General features: G+C 38.9%; 1 protein-coding gene across 2 annotated transcripts in view; it reads left to right on the forward strand.

Annotated features, from left to right (window-relative positions):
- Positions 1-17,097, forward strand: part of OPHN1 (oligophrenin 1) — a 486,250-nt gene that overhangs the window by 421,940 nt on the left and 47,213 nt on the right. For both annotated transcript variants that reach the window (XM_028126580.2, XM_088028996.1), the window contains exon 19: positions 11,481-11,628. In XM_028126580.2, coding sequence (XP_027982381.2) covers positions 11,481-11,628 — 148 coding nt within the window. The remainder of the gene's footprint in view (positions 1-11,480; positions 11,629-17,097) is intronic.

A 17,097-nucleotide genomic window follows, 5' to 3' on the forward strand; every position in this document is an offset into this window, starting at 1 on the left:
TCTCACCTAGTTGTAAGTGAGGCTGGAAAATGTAGGCATGGGCACCCAGCTAAAACTCAGTGACTTCTATAAGTAAAAGCAAGAAGAGGGGATAGACACTGAGAAGCAATTAGCAGTCTCTGCCATAAGGAGGAAAGGTGTTATAAGCACAGAGAATTCTGTATACACGAAGGAGTGAGAAAACATGATATGTAAAGGGGTATAATAATTCAGTATGGCTGTAGTAGAGTAGGAAAATAGAAGTAGTGGAAGATGAGACTGGAGATTGCAGGCAGTGACCAGATTATGGAACACCTTGTCTGCTAAGGAATTTAGAATTTATCCCAAAGATAGTGTGGGGTCACTGAAATATTTTAAGCAGAGGAGTAGCATGATTATATTTTGAATTTATAAAGGTCCCTCAATCCATACTTTGTAGACATATTAAAGGAAGAAGTGACAGGAGGCATAGAGAAACAGGAGACGATTGTAGTAATATTAGAGAGACATGATGATCCATGAAACCAAGGCAATGGCAGTGAACAGAGAAGATATAGTAGAGAGATTAAGGAAGTATAACTGATAGACCTTGGTGATTAAATGGATGTGGGGTGTGAGAGAGAGGGAGGAGACAAGGATAATAATGTCCAGATTTCTGGCTTGGATATTAGCATTGTTTTTGAGTAATAAACAGTTATAAGGAAAGAATTAAATGTGTTTAATTTTCAGAATATTGAGGTTGAGATATCCAAATGGCATCTATTGAGCAGGCAATTTAGATATACTGGTATAGAAATTATTAGAGAAAACTAGTAGCGCAAACCATGAGAGTGAATTAAAGTGTTGAGAGAAAGAATGAGTCTAGATAAGTGAGATCATTAGAGGACTGAAAACATAATTTTGGGGAAGATCAACATTTAGGAAGAGCCAGTGAAAGAGACTGGGCAGTGTTCGGAGAGGTAGGAATATGTTTATTCAGAAAGGTAAAGGTTACCCACTTTAGCCTACATTTTTAGAACAGGAATGTCAACTCTGTCAAATGCTGAGGCAAAGTCAAAATAAGGATTGAAAAGGGACCATTGGATTTGGCAGTTAGGAGGTTAGTGGTAATCACTGTGAAAACAGTTACAAGAGTGGTATGGGCAGAGACCAGGTTGAGGAGCAAATGGGATATGAAAAAGTGGAGGCCAGGCCCTTCCCAGCAACATAAATTTGAACAGTTGTCTACATGCAAAAATATCTTCACAAGAGCTAAGGAATCCTGGTGAGGGATTACAACACCTGGGTGAAGCACAGAAATAAGAAAAGACACACCAAGGAGGAAAGATAGTCACATTATCCCTGTCACCCCTCCCCCAATCCTTGACAGCCCAATGCAGAGATAGACACCCTCCCCAGGGGGAGAGTAAAGTGAGCACCTGACTTCACCATGGACCCAACTGCTGGCCCTCCCCAGGACCAGGCCAGTTCCTGCAGGCCTGGGTGTTTTCCATAGCCCTAGTGTCCTGGTGGGCTCCTGAAAACCCAGTCCCCTTCCCCACCCAGGTGTCCTCCAGCTTCTGTGGTCCCAGGCAGCTCTTGTAGCCCCAGAAAGTTCCCACAGCATCAGGCCCAGCAGGTTCTTGTGAACCTAAGTCCTCAAGCCACACCAGCATCACCCAGATCCCATGCCCTTAGGCGGCTCCCAAGGCATCAGGCTAAGGGGGGGCCGCCACAAACCAGGCTTCTGGCCCACCCCACTGTCAGCCAGCCCCCGTGTCACCAGGCTCCTGGTGGGCTCCAGTGTGCACAGACTCTTGGTTGATTCCAGAACTGGCCAGCTTCCACAGAACTAGCCTTTAGACCAGGTCCCACAGACCCAGACTCCTGGCCTGTTTCAACACCAGGATTGCCCCTGTGGCTCAGGCTCCATGTGGGCTCCTGTGGACCCAGCCTCCTGGTCTACCTCAGTGCTAGGCCAACACCTGAAGCTTCAGCCTATAGGCTAACTCTCATGGACCCAGGCTCCTTGTCTGCCCAGACCAGGCCAGACCTCATAGACCCAATCTCCAGGCTGGCCCCCAAGGCCCCAGGTTACAGGTCAACTTCCATGGCCCTAGGCTCCAGGCTTACTTTAGTAGCAGGCCAGCCCCCATGGCCCTAGCCTCCAGGCCAGTTCCTATGAAACCAGGCTCTTGGCCCACCCAGCATCATGCCAGTTCCTGTGGACCAAGATGCCAGACACACCCCAGTAATCCCCTGAGCCTAGTGAGCCCCCATGGACCCAGGTCCAGATTTAGGTCCATCCACACAAACTCAGATTACAGGTCCATCACCACAGACTCAAACACCAGGCCCACCCCAGTGAATCTAAGCTCCACCCCCTTGGGCATCAGGCCTGCCCATCTACTCATCCAGGCACCAGACATACCTGTCCAAGAACTCCAGCCACAAGCCTCCCCAAAGACACCACCAGATGGCCCACTCAGAATCTCAGAATGAGCTAACTGCTGAAGGCTTCTGCCTGCTGAAGCCAGTTTATAAAGACTGGAACAGATGCCTACTTGGACAAATGCCAGACACAAATGCAAGGACACAAGGATCATGAATAATGAAGGAAACATGACACCATCAAAGGTAACTAATAAAGCTCCAATAACTGACCCTAAAGAAATGAAGATCCAGGAATTGTCAATAAAGAATTCAGAATAATCATCTTAAAGAAATTGGGTAAACTATAAGAAAACACAGATAGACAACTAAATGAAATTAGAGGAAAAACACATGAACAAAATGAGAAGTTCAACAAAGAAATAAAAACCATTTAAAAAAAGCAAATCCTAGAGTTCAAGAAACAGTGACTAAAGAATTCAATAGAGAGCTTCAGCATTACACTTGACCAAACAGAAGAAAGATTTAGTGAATTAGAAGACAGGCCATTTATGAGAAAATTGAACAGCCACATACAGAAGAATGAAACTGGACCATTTTCTTACACCACACACAAAACAAACTCAAAATGGATGAAAGACCTAAATGTGAGATAGGAGTCCATCAAAATCCTAGAGGAGAACACAGGCAGCAACCTCTTCGACCTCAGCCACGGCAACTTCTTCCTAGAAACATCGTCAAAGGCAAGGGAAACAAGGGCAAATATGACCTATTGGGACGTCATCAAGATGAAAAGCTTTTGCACAGCAAAGGAAACAGTCAACAAAACCAAAAGATAACCGACAGAATGGGAGAAGATATTTGCAAATGACATACCAGATAAAGGGCTAGTATCCAAAATCGATAAAGAACTTATCAAACTCAACACCCAAAGAACAAATAATCCAATCAAGAAAGGGGCAGAAGACATGGACAGACATTTCTGCAATGAAGACATCCAGACGGCCAAAAGACACACAAAAAAAGTGTTCCACATGGCTCAGCATCAGGGAAATACAAATCAAAACTTCAATGAGATACCACCTCACACCAGTCAGAATGGCTAAAATTAACAAGTCAGGAAATGACGGATGTAGGCGGGGATGTGGGGAATCCTCCTACACTGTTGGTGGGAATGCAAGCTGGTGCAGCCACTCTGGAAAACAGTATGGAGGTTCCTCAAAAAGTTGAAAATAGAGCTACCCTATGACCCAGCAATTGCACTACTGGGTATTTACCCCAAAGATACAAATGTAGTGATCCGAAGGAGTACGTGCACCCCAATGTTTATAGTAGCAATGTCCACAATAGCCAAACTATGGAAAGAGCCAAGATGTTCATCAACAGATGAATGGATAAAGAAGAGGTGGTGTGTATACACACACACACACACACACACACAATGGAATATTATGCAGCCATCAAAAAACCCTGAAATCTTGCCATTTGCAATGACGTGGATGGAACTAGAGGGTATTATGCTAAGCGAAATAAGTCAGTCAGAGAAAGACATGTATCATATGATCTCACAGATATGAGGAATTCTTAGTCTCAGGAAACAAACTGAGGGTTGCTGGAGTGGTTGGGGGTGGCTGGGTGATAGACATTGGGGAGGGTATGTGCTATAGTGAGCACTGTGAATTGTGTAAGACTGAAGAATCACAGATCTGTACCTCTGAAACAAATAATACATTATATGTTAAAAAAAGAAGGAGATAGTAGGAAGGGAGAAATGAAGGGGAGGACATCGGAGGGGGAGACGAACCATGAGAGACTATGGACTCTGAGAAACAAACTGAGGGTTCTAGAGGGGAAGGGGGTGGGGAGATGGTTTGGCCTGGTGATGGGTATTAAAGAGGGCACGTACTAAATGGAACACTGGGTGTTACATGCAAACAATGAATCATGGAACACTACATCAGAAACTAATGATGTAATGTATGGTGATTAACATAACATAATAAAATAAAAAAAAGAAGACAGGCCATTTAAAATCACACATTTAGAGGAACAAAAAGAAAATAAATGAAAAAGAATAAAGATAGCCTATGTGAATTGTGTGATCCATTAAAAGAAACAATCTGTGCATTATTGAAGTCCTGGAAATCCCAGAAAGAGAAGATTAGGAGAAAGCTTATTTAAAGAAATAATGGCTTAATATCCAAAGGGAAAAAGACTGTCTCTTCAAAAAATTGTATTGGGAAAACTGGTCAGCTACATGGAAAAGAATGAAACTGGACCACTTTCTTACACCATGCACAAAAATAAACTCAAAATGGATTAAAGACCTAAATATGAGACCTGAAACCCTAAAAATCCTAGAAGAGAGCACAGGCAGTAATGTCTCTGACATCAGCCATAGCAACATTTTTCTAGATATGCCTCCTGTTGCAAGGGAAATAAAAGCAAAAATAAACTATTGAGACTACATCAAAAAAGAAAAAAACTTCTGCACAGCTGAGGATACAATCAACAAAACTAAAAGGCAACCTACTGAATGGGAGAAATATTTGTGAATGACATATCTGATTAAGGGTTAGTATCCAAAATATATAAAGAACTGATACAACTCAACACCCCAAAAGAAATCCAATTAAAAATGGGTAGAAACATGAACAGACATTTCTACAAAGAAGATATCCAGATGGCCAACAGACACATGAAAAGATGCTCAACATCACTCATCATCAGAGAAATGCAAATCAAAACTACAAGGAGATATAACCTCACACATGTCAGAGTGGCTAAAATTAAAAACAAAAGAATCATCAAGTGTTGTTGAGGATGTGGAGAAAAAAGAACACATGTGAACTGTTGGTAGGGATGCAAACCTGTGCAGGCACTGTGGAAAACTTTATGGAGTTTCCTCTAAAACTTAAAAGTAGAACTACCCTATGATCCAGTAATCTCACTACTGGGTATTTACCCAGAAATACAAAGCACTAATTCAAAGGGCTACATGCACCCCTATGTTTATAGCATTATTTACCATAGTGAAATTATGGAAGCAGCCCAAGTGTCCATTGGTAGATGAATGGGTAAAGAAGATGTGGTATATAAATGGAATTGAGTATTGTTCAGCCATAAAAAAGAAATGAAATCTTCCCATTTGCAATGACAAGGATGGAGCTAGGGAGTATAATGCTAAGCGAAATAAGTCAGTCAGAAAAAGACAAATGCCATGATTTCACTCATATGTGGAACTTAGGAAACAAAACAAATGAGTGAAGGAAAAAGAGAGAGAGAGATACACACAAACCAAGCAACAGACTCTTAACTATAGAGAACAAACTGATGATTACTAGAAGGGAGGTGGGTGGAGATGGGTGAGATAGGTGATGGGGATTAAGGAGGGCACTTCTCATGATGAGCACTGGGTGATATATGGAATTGTTGAATCACTATATTGTACACCTCAAACTAATATAACAGTGTATGTTAAGTATACTGGAATTAAAATTTAAAAAAAAAGGAGAACTTCTCAAATCTGGGGAGAGATTTATGAACCTAGCAAGTGCTTCAAAATTTCAACCTGAAACAGTCTTCTTCAAAATATCATGTAAAATGAAAAAAAGAATTTTCAAAGCAGTAAGAGAGAAAGAAAAAAATACATATAAGGGAACCTTATAAGGCTATCGGCAGATTTCCCACAGATGTCTTTCAGGCTAAGAGAGTGTTGGTTGATATATGCAAAATGTGGAAGGAATAAAACTGCCAACCAAGAATATTTTACCTGGAAAAGTCATCTTTACGGAATGGGGGAAGATATTTGCAAATGACATACCAGATAAAGGGCTAGTATCCAAGATCTATAAAGAACTTACCAAACTCAACACCCAAAGAACAAATAATCCAATCAAGAAATGGGCAGAAAACATGAACAGACATTTCTCCAAAGAAGACATAGAAATGCCCAACAGACACATGAAAAAAAAGCTCCACATCACTCGGCATCAGGGAAATCCAAATCAAAACCACATTGAGATACCACCTCACACCAGTGAGAATGGCTAAAATTAACAAGTCAGGAAATGACAGATGTTGGCGAGGATGCGGAGAAACGGGTACCCTCCTACACTGTTGGTGGGAATGCAAGTTGCTACAGCCACTCTGGAAAACAGTATGGAGGTTCCTCAAGAAGTTAAAAATAGAGTTACCCTATGACCCAACAATTGCACTACTAGGTATTTACCCCAAAGATACAGATGTAGTGATCCAAAGGGGCACCTACACCCCAATGTTCATAGCAGCAATGTCCACAATAGCCAAATTGTGGAAGGAGCCAAGATGTCCTTCCCATAGATAAATGGAGTAAGAAGATGTGCTAATGATGTTATATATTCGGTTAAATGAACATAATAAAAATAATAAAACAAAATACAAATAAAAAAAGATGTGGTTCATATATACAATGGGATATTACTCAGCCATCAGAAAGGATGAATACCTACCATTTACAACAATGTGGATGGAACTGGTGGGAATTATGCTAAGTAAAATAAGTCAATCAGAGAAAGATAATTGTAATATGGTTTCACTTATATGTGGAATATAAGAAATAGTGCAGAGGATCATAAGGGAAGGAAGGGAAAACTGAATGGGAGTAAATCAGAGAGGGAGAGAAACCATGAGAGACTCTTGCCTCTGGGAAACAAACTGAGGGTTGTGGAAGGGGAAGTGGGGGTGGGGATGGGGCAACTGGGGGGATGGGCATTAAGGAGGGCATGTGATGGGATGAGCATTTGGTGTTATACACAACTGATGAATTTTCTAGCACTACATCTAAAACTAATGATGTACTATATGTTGTCTAATTGAATTTAAATAAAAAAAGAAGATGTGGTTTATATATATAATGGAATATTACTCAGCCATCAAGAAGGATGAATACCTACCATTTATATCGACATGGATGTAACTGGAGGGTATTATGCTGAGCAAAATAAGACAATCAGAGAAGACAGTTATCACATGGTTTCACTCATGTGAAATATAAGAAACAGGGCAGAGGATCATAGGGTAAGGGAGGAAAAAATGAATGGGAAGTCATCAGAGAGGGAGAAAAACCATGAGAGACTCTTAACTATAAGAAATAGATGGAGGGTTGCTGGAGAGGAGGTGGGTGGGAGAATGGGGTAATTGAGTGATGGGCATTAAGGAGGGCACATGATATGATGAGCACTGGGTGTTATACACAACTGATGAATGATTGAATACTACATCTGACAAAAATGATATACTGTATGTTGGCTAATTGAATTTAAATAAAATTTTAAAAAGGTTAAAAAAAAAAGAAAAGTCATCTTTCAGAAATGAAGGAGAGATAAAGACTTTACCAAACAAACAAAAGCTGTGGGACTTCATCAACTCTAGACCTGCTTTACAGGAAATACTGAAAGGAATTCTTCAAGCTGAAATGAAATGCCACTAATTAGTAATATAAAAATATATGAAAATGTAAAATCTACTAGTAAAGGTAAGTATATACTCAAATTCAGAATACTCTAATACTGTAATATGGTAGTATGTTAACTATGTAACCCTAGTATCAATGTTAAAATACAAAAGTGTTAAAAAAAAACTAGGTACAATAATTTTTTAATAGGTACACAATATAAAAAGGTAAATTTTGACATCAAAAACAAAATATGGGAAGAGGTGTAAAATGGTAGAGGTTTTGTGTGTGTTCAAAGGTAAGTTGTTATCAGCTTAAAAGATATTTTTGTTTATGAAAGCCTCATGGTAACCACAAAGGAAAAACTTAAAGTAGATACACAAAAGATAAAGAGAAAGGAATCAAAACATACCAGTACAGAAATGATCACTTCACTAGAAGACAGCAAGAGAAGAGGAAAGGAACAGTAGAATTACAAAAGAGCCAGAAAACAATTAAGATAGAATTAGTAAATCTTTACCTATCAATAATTATGTAAATGTAAATGTATTAAAATTTTCAATCAAAAGGCATAGAATGCCAAATAGATTAAAAATAAGACCCAGTAATATGCTGCCTAAGAGCAACTCACCTCAGCTTTAAGGGCACACATAGGCTCAAAATAAAGGGATGGAAAAAGATAATACCATGCAAATGGAAACCAAAAGAAAGCAGGGATTGCTTACTTATATGAGACAAAGTAAACTTTAAGCCAAAGACTGTAACAAGAGACAAAGAAGGTCATTATATAATGATAAAGTAGTCTATTTTTCAAGAGGATGTAACAATTGTAAGTATATATGCACCCAACATTAGAGCACTAAAATATATTAAGTAAATAAATTAAGATCTGAAAGGAGAAATAGACAACAAAAAATAATAGTAGGGGAATTTGATACCCCACATTCAACAATGCATATAGACCATCCAGACAGAGAATCAATAAAGAAATATTGGACTTGAACTAAACCTCAGACCAAATGAACCTAACAAACATTTATAGAACACTGCATCCAACATTCTTCTCAAGTGCACATGGAACTTCCTAAAACATAGATCATATGCTAGGTCACAAAACAAGCCTTAGCAAATGTGTGAAGATTGAAATCATACCAAGTATCTTTTCTGACCAGAATGATATGAAACTAGGCATTAATAACAGGAGGAAAACTGGAAATTCACAAATATGTGGTAGTTAAACAACCCACTCTTGAACAACTAGTGGGTCAAGGAAGAAATCAAAAGGGAAATAAAGAATTATTTTGAAACAAATGAAAATGGAAAAACAGTGTATCAACCTTATGGGATGCAGCAAAGCAGTTTTAAGAGGGAATTTTATACTGATAAACACCCACTTTAAGACAAAAGAAAGATGACACCCAAGTCGCAACTCAGCCTTCTGCTGGAGCTAGCCAGCTGCCTGCATGCTCCACATGTGCAGTGCCCACCACCCACAGCACTTAATTATTTGATTTTCCACGGTGGCTGGTAAAACAAGAACTCTTCTAGGCACTGTATGATCTTAGGTAATTAATCCCTTTAATTCAATTTTGTGGTTCTTTCCTCACACGTAAGTATTAATCAGCTAAAGTGTTAAAGAGGACCCCCCTGCAGTTCTCCAGAGCCCTTTGTTCAGCTATCTTCTCTCTGATATTTTGCCCTGAAAAATTATCTTTCTTGCCCTCTCCATACTCGCAACTCAGTATCTTCAACTTAAGCAGACTGATGGGCTCCCCCTGAGCTTCCCTCCATATACTATGGCTTGCAGACTCTCTCCACACTGTACGCTGGGAATATCATGAGGCTCACCTCATTTCTTTTTCCTGTCTCTCGTGGATCACCGTCTTTCATTACCAGATTTCCATTGCCTTGAAACCCATTGTTATGTGTATTTTTTTCTAGTTTTTAAATTATTACTTGCAGAAGATTTAAACCTAATACCTTTAGTCCTATCTTGGCTAGAAGTGGAAGTAGCTATTATAATCTTTTCAGAGGACAGTTTGGCCTTTTATTTCAGTATTTTAAATGTGTTTTTCTTTGACCCAGCAATTCCAGTCTTCTAGTTGCTGGAGATACAGCAGTGAACATGATAATGTACTTCCATATACCTTACAATAGATTAGAGTGGCAGACACAAAAACAAAAAAATAAATAATTACAATATATCTTGTTAGGAAGTAATAAGAAATGCTAAGGAGAAAAAAAAGGAAGGGAGATAGGAGGCATTGCATACAGGGAGGTATATAAAAATTTTAGATACATTCACTTGGAAGACTCACTGAGAGGAATAAATTTGATCATAGCCTACTGAAATTAAGAGAGCAAGCTATATGGATATCTGGAGGAAGAGCACTCCAGGTAGATGAAACACTCAGTGCATAGGCCCTGGTGTGTTTGATAAATGGCAAGGGATATTCTTAACTCCTATAGTGCATAAACATATGCTCACAAAGTGGTAGTTTATTTAGAATATTATTACTATAGGTTGGGAAACTCTATGGCCTCAAAGTTTATCTGCTTGCTACTATGTCATATTCTCTCTTTCCTATGCCATGAAACATTGAGACATGCCCTGCTTTCTATCATTGTTCAGCTTTTACACAAGGTTTCCTTGTGTTCCCAGTCATGTAATTTTTGTGACCTTGCAGCCTGATACTGGTCTCTGGCATTTCTCTTTGCACTAATCATCGGGGTTGATTTCATTTTTGCACTACACAATTGTCCCCTTCTTCCCTCACCATGTGTGTGTCCTCCCAAAATGTGTGCACTCTGGCCAAAAGCTCAGTCTCCCCCAGAGACAAGAAAGATTTTCCAATACATATGACACTATATAAAAATTGTAATCATTAGGAGTGCCTGGTTGGCTCAGTCAGTTAGGCATCTGACTCTTGATCTCGGTTTGGGTCTTGATCTCAGGGTCGTGAGTTCAAGCCCCATGTTGGGCTCTGTGCTGAGCATGGACCCTGCTTAAAAAAATTTTGTAATGATAGCTTCTCCCTCATTTGTCCAGCACTTTTTACAATGTATAAAACATTTTGTTTTCGCCCTTTCTTTTTTGACTAAGTAATGCTACATGGTATGAAATTTTAAAAGATCAAAATGATAAAGGAGTGAGAAATAAGTTTCCTCCATCCTTTCCTCAGCCACTCATTATTCCTGTCTTGAAGCAAACAATTTAACCAATTTCTTTAGTATCCTTTCAGAAATATTGGGTGCATTTTAGTAACCCTCCACACCCCACCCCTACCCATACAGTAGGTACCTTGACTACCCTTTTTACTTGATTCTCATCACACCCTGTGAGGTACATGGTGCTCTCCCCATATTACAGATGAGGAATCTAAAGCTCAGAGATAGGTGACTTGCCTAAGGTTTTCCAGGCAGTAAGTGGAAATCCAGAACTGATTGTGCAGTTTTTGTCTGCATTCTTTCCTCCACACTGTGAAGTGCCAGGTCCTGTGTCTTAAACATGATAGGAGACTTCTAAACACTTGCTGGTAACTAGAGTGATTTTAAAAATCCCAATTCCTTTAGTCATATTAGAATTGCTCTGTCAGACTCTAGATGTAGTGCTGGTAGGCATCAACTGGTAGTTAGCATTAGGGAGACAAAAACTCGATCTTTCTAATTGTTTCCTGAAAATATTCTCCTTTTACAGATCTATTCAGGTCCACCTGAGGAAAGTGCCACACCCCCAGTGCCTCCACCTCGAGTGACAGCAAGAAGGCACAAACCAATCACAATTTCAAAACGCTTGCTGCGGGAAAGAACAGTTTTTTATACTTCTTCCTTGGATGAAAGTGAAGGTCAGTACTGAGGTATATCCTTAGCTTCTTAATAGAATTAGAAGTGACTAGATTGCTGCAATCTCATGAGAAAACTTCACAGATGAGGAGTTGCTTCTTATGGATGAGCAAAGAAAGTGGTTTCTTGGGATTGAATCTACTCCTAGTTAAGATGCTATAAAGACTGTTGAAATGACAACAAAGGATTCTGAATATTATTTACACTTAGTTGATAAAGCAGTGGCAGGATTTGAGAGTATCAACTCCAATTTTGAAAGTTCTACTGTGGGTAAAATGCCATCAAACAGCATTGCATGTTAAACAGAAATGGCATGTGAAAGGAGAAGTCAGTCAATGCAGCAAACTTCATTATTGTCTTATTTTAAGAAATTGCCATAGCTAGCCCAACCTTCAGCAGCCACTACCCTGATCAGTTAGCAGCCATTAACAATAAGGCCAGACACTCCTCCAGCATAAGGATTGTGACTTGCTGAAATCTCAGATGATTGTTAACATTTTTAAGCAATAAAGTATTCTTTTATTTATTAGGCTTTTATTTTAATTCCAAAATAGTTAATATAAAGTTATATTAGTTAATACAGTTATATTAGTTTCGGGCGTACAATGTAGTGATTCAACACTTACATACAACACTTGGTGCTCATCAGAACAAATGTACTCCTTAATCCCCATCACCTATTTTATCCATTCCAGCACCTACCTCCCCTCTGGTAACCATCAGTTTATTCCCTATAGTTAAGAGACTGTTACTTGGTTTCTCTATCTCTCTCTTTTCCCCTTTGCTGGATTGTTTTGTTTCTTAAATTCTACATATGAGTGAAATCATATGGTCTTTGTCTTTCTCTGACTTATTTCATTTAGGATAATACTTTCTAGCTCTATACAGATCATTGCAAATGGCAAGATTTCATTCTTTTATATGGATGATTATATTTCATTATATGTACCCCACATATATACCATATCTTCTTTATCCATGCATCTATCGAGGGACACTTGGGCTGGTTCCACAGTTTTGCTCTTGTAATAATGCTGCTATAAACGTAAGGGTCCATGTATCCCTTTGAATTAGTGTTTTTGTATTCTTTGGATAAATACCCAGTAGTGTAATTATTGGATCATAGGGTAGTTCTTTTTTTTTATTATTATGTTTTGTTAATCACCATACATTATATCATTAATTTTTGATGTGGTCCATGATTCATTGTTTGCATATAACACCCAGTATTCCATTCAATATGTGCCCTCTTTAATACCCATCACCAGGCTAACCCATCCCCCCAACCCCCTCCCCTCTAGAACCCTCTGTTTGTTTCTCAGAGTCCATAGTCTCTCATGGCTCGTCTCCCCCTCCAATGTCCCCCCTTTCAATTTTCCCTTCCTACAATCTTCTTTTTTTTTTTTTAACACATAATGTATTATTTGTTTCAGAGGTACAGGTCTGTGATTCAACATTCTTACACAATTCACAGTGTTCACCATAGCACAAATCCTCCCCAATGTCTATCACCCAGCCACCCCATCCCTCCCACCCCCCACCACTCCAGCAACTCTCACTTTGTTTCCTGAGATTAAGAATTCCTCATATCAGTGAGATCATATGATACATGCCTTTCTCTGATTGACTTATTTTGCTCAGCATAATACACTCCAGTTCTATCCATGTCATTGCAAATGGCAAGATTTCATTCATTTGATGGCTGCATAATATTCTATTATATATATATACCACCTTTTCTTTATCCATTCATCTGTCGATGGGCATCTTGGCTCTTTCCACAGTTTGGCTGTTGTGGACATTGCTGCTATAAACATTGGGGTGCACGTACCCCTTCGGATCCCTACATTTGTATCTTTGGGGTAAATACCCAGTAGTGCAATTGCTGGGTCATATAGTAGCACTATTTTCAACTTTTTGAGGCACCTCCATACTGTTTTCCAGAGTGACTGCACCAGTTTGCATTCCCCCAACAGTGTAGGAGGGTTCCCCTTTCTCCACATCCCCGCCAACATCTGTTGTTTCCTGACTTGTTAATTTTAGCCATTCTGACTGGTGTGAGGTGGTATCTCATTGAGGTTTTGACTTGGATTTCCCTGATGCCGAGTGATGCTGAGCACTTCTTCATGTGTCTGTTGGCCATTTGGATGTATTCTTTGGAGAAATGTCTGTTCATGTCTTCTGCCCATTTCTTGATTGGATTATTTGTTCTTTGAGTGTTGAGTTTGATTAGTTCTTTATAGATTTTGGATCCTAGCCCTTTATCTGATATGTCATTTGCAAATATCTTCTCCCAGTCTGTCGGTTGTCTTTTGGTTTTGTTGACTATTTCCTTTGCTGTGCAAAAGCTTTTTATCTTGATTAAGTCATTGGACATTCTTTCCTGCTTTGTCGAAAATTAGTTGACCACAGAGTGGAGGGTCCATTTCTAGGCTCTCTATTCTGTTCCATTGATCTATGTGTTTGTTTTTGTGCCAGTACCATACTGTCTTGTTGATTACAGCTTTGTAATAGAACTTAAAGTCCAAAATTGTGATGCCACCAGCTTTGCTTTTATTTTGCAACATTCCTCTGGCTATCTGGGGTCTTTTCTGGTTCCATACAAATTTTAGGATTATTTGTTCCATTTCTTTGAAGTAAGTGGATGGTATTTTGATAAGGATTGCTTTAAATGTGTAGATTGCTCTAGGAAGCATTGACATCTTCACAATATTTGTTCTTCCAATCCATGAGCATGGAATGTTTTTCATTTCTTTGTGTCTTCCTCAATTTCTTTCCTGAGTGTTTTATAGTTTTCTGAGTACAGATTCTTTGCCTCTTTGGTTAGATTTATTCCTAGGTATCTTACGATTTTGGGTGCATTTGTAAATGGGATCGACTCCTTAATTTCTCTTTCTTCTGTCTTGTTGATGTATAGGAATGCCACTGATTTCTGTGCATTGATTTTTATATCCTGCCACTTTACTGAATTCCTGTATGAGTTCTAGCAATTTTGGGGTGGAGTCTTTTGGGTTTTCCACATAAAGTATCATATCATCTGCAAACAGTGAGAGTTTGACTTTTTCTTTGCTGTTCAGATGCCTTTTATTTCTTTTTGTTGTCTGATTGCTGTGGCTAGGACTTCTAGTATTATGTTTAATAACAGGGGTGATAGTGGATATCCCTGCCGTGTTCCTGACCTTAGCTGGAAAGCTCTCAGTTTTTCCCCATTGAGAAAGATATTTGCTGTGGGTTTTTAATAGATGGCTTTTATGATATTGAGGTATGTACCCTCTATCCCTATACTCTGAAGAGTTTTGATCAAGAAAGGATGCTGTACTTTGTCAAATGCTTTTTCTGCATCTATTGAGAGGATCATATGGTTCTTGTTCTTTCTTTTATTAATGTATTATATCACATGGATTGATTTGCACATGTTGAACCAAACTTGCAGCCCAGGAATAAATCCCACTTGGTTGTGGTGAATAATCCTTTTAATGTACTGTTGGATCCTATTTGCTAGTATTTTGGTGAGAATTTTTGCATCCATGTTCATCAAGGATACTGGTCTGTAATTCTTTTTGATGGGGTCTTTGTCTGGTTTGGGGATCAAGGTAATGGTGGCCTCTTAAAACGTGTTTGGAAGTTTTCCTTCCATTTCTATTTCTTGGAACAGTTTCAGAAGAATAGGTATTAATTCTTCTTTAAATGTTTGGTAAAATTCCCCTCGGAAGCCATCTGGCCCAGGGCTTTTGTTTCTTGGGAGATTTTTGATGACTGCTTCAATTTTCTTAGTGGTTATAGGTCTGTTCAGGTTTTCTATTTCTTCCTGGTTCAGTTTTGGTAGTTGATACATCTCTAGGAATGCATCCATTTCTTCCAGATTATCTAATTTGCTGGCATATAGTTGCTCATAGTATGTTCTTATAATTGTTTGGTGTTGGTTGTGATCTCTCCTCTTTCATCCATGATTTTATTTATTTGGGTCCTTCTCTTTTCTTTTTGATAAGTCTTGCCAGGGGTTTATCAATCTTGTTAATTCTTTCAAAGAACGAGCTCCTCATTTCATTGATCTGTTCTACTGTTCTTTTGGTTTCTATTTCATGGATTTCTGCTCTGATCTTTATTATTTCTCTTCTCCTTCTGGGTTTAGGCTTTATTTGCTGTTCTTTCTCCAGCTCTTTAGGTGTAAGATTAGGTTGTGTATTTGAGACCTTTCTTGTTTCTTGAGAAAGGCTTGTATTGCTATATACTTTCCTCTTAGGACTGCCATTGCTGCATCCCAAAGATTTTGAACGGTTGTGTTTTCATTTTCATTGGTTTCCATGAATTTTTCTTTAATTTCCTGGTTGACCCATTCATTCTTTAGTAGGATGCTCTTTTCCCTCCATGTATTTGAGTTCTTTCTGACTTTCCTCTTGTGATTCAGTTCTAGTTTCAAAGCACTGTGGTCTGAAAATATGCAGGGAATGATCCCAGTCTTTTGGTACCGGTTGAGACCTGATTTGTGACCTAGGATGTGATCTATTCTGGAGAATGTTCCATGGGCACAAGAGAAGAATGTGTATTCTGTTGCTTTGGGATGGAATGTTCTGAATATGTCTGTGAAGTCCATTTGGTCCAGTGTGTCATTTAATGTCTTTATTTCCTTGTTGATCTTTTGCTTAGATGATCTGTCCATTTCAGTGAGGGGGGTGTTAAAGTCCCCCACTATTACTGCATTGTTGTCGATGTGTTTATTTGCTTTTGTTATTAATTGGCTTATATAATTGGCTGTTCCCATGTTAGGGGCATAGATATTTACAATTGTTAGAAATTCTTGTTGAATAGACCCTTTAAGTATGATATAGTGTCCTTCCTCATCTCTTCTTACAGTCTTTGGTTTAAAATCTAATTTGTCTGATATAAGGATTGCCACCCCAGCTTTCTTTTGGTGTCCATTAGCATGGTAAATGGTTTTCCATCCCCTCACTTTCAATCTGGAGGTGTCTTTGGGTCTAAAATGAGTGTCTTGCAGACAGCATATTGATGGGTCTTGTTTTTTTATCCAATCTGATAGTCTGTGTCTTTTGATTGGGGCATTTAGCCCATTTAACATTCAGGGTAACTATTGAAAGATATGAATTTAGTGCCATTTTATTGTCTGTAAGGTGACTGCTACTGTATATTGCCTGTGTTCCTTTCCTGTCTGTTACTTTTAGGCTCTCTCTTTGCTTAGAGGACCCCATGGGGTAGTTCTATTTTTAAATTTTTGAGGAACCTCCATACTGTTTTCCACAGTGGCTGTACAAGTTTGCATTCCCACCAAATGTGTCTGAGATTTCCTTTTTCTGAACATCCTCACCAAACTTACTGTTTCTTATATTTTTAATTTTAGCCCTTCTGACAGGTTTGAGGTAATATCTCATTGTAATTTTGATTTGAATTTCCCTGATGATGAGTGATGTTGAGCATCTTTTCATGTGTCTGTTTGCTATCTATATGTCTTCTTT

This window comes from Eumetopias jubatus, unplaced genomic scaffold (assembly GCF_037043125.1).
Source record: "Eumetopias jubatus isolate StellerSeaLion01/CBP00866 unplaced genomic scaffold, mEumJub1_p1.0 scaffold_11, whole genome shotgun sequence".
In the NCBI taxonomy this organism is placed as follows: domain Eukaryota; kingdom Metazoa; phylum Chordata; class Mammalia; order Carnivora; family Otariidae; genus Eumetopias; species Eumetopias jubatus.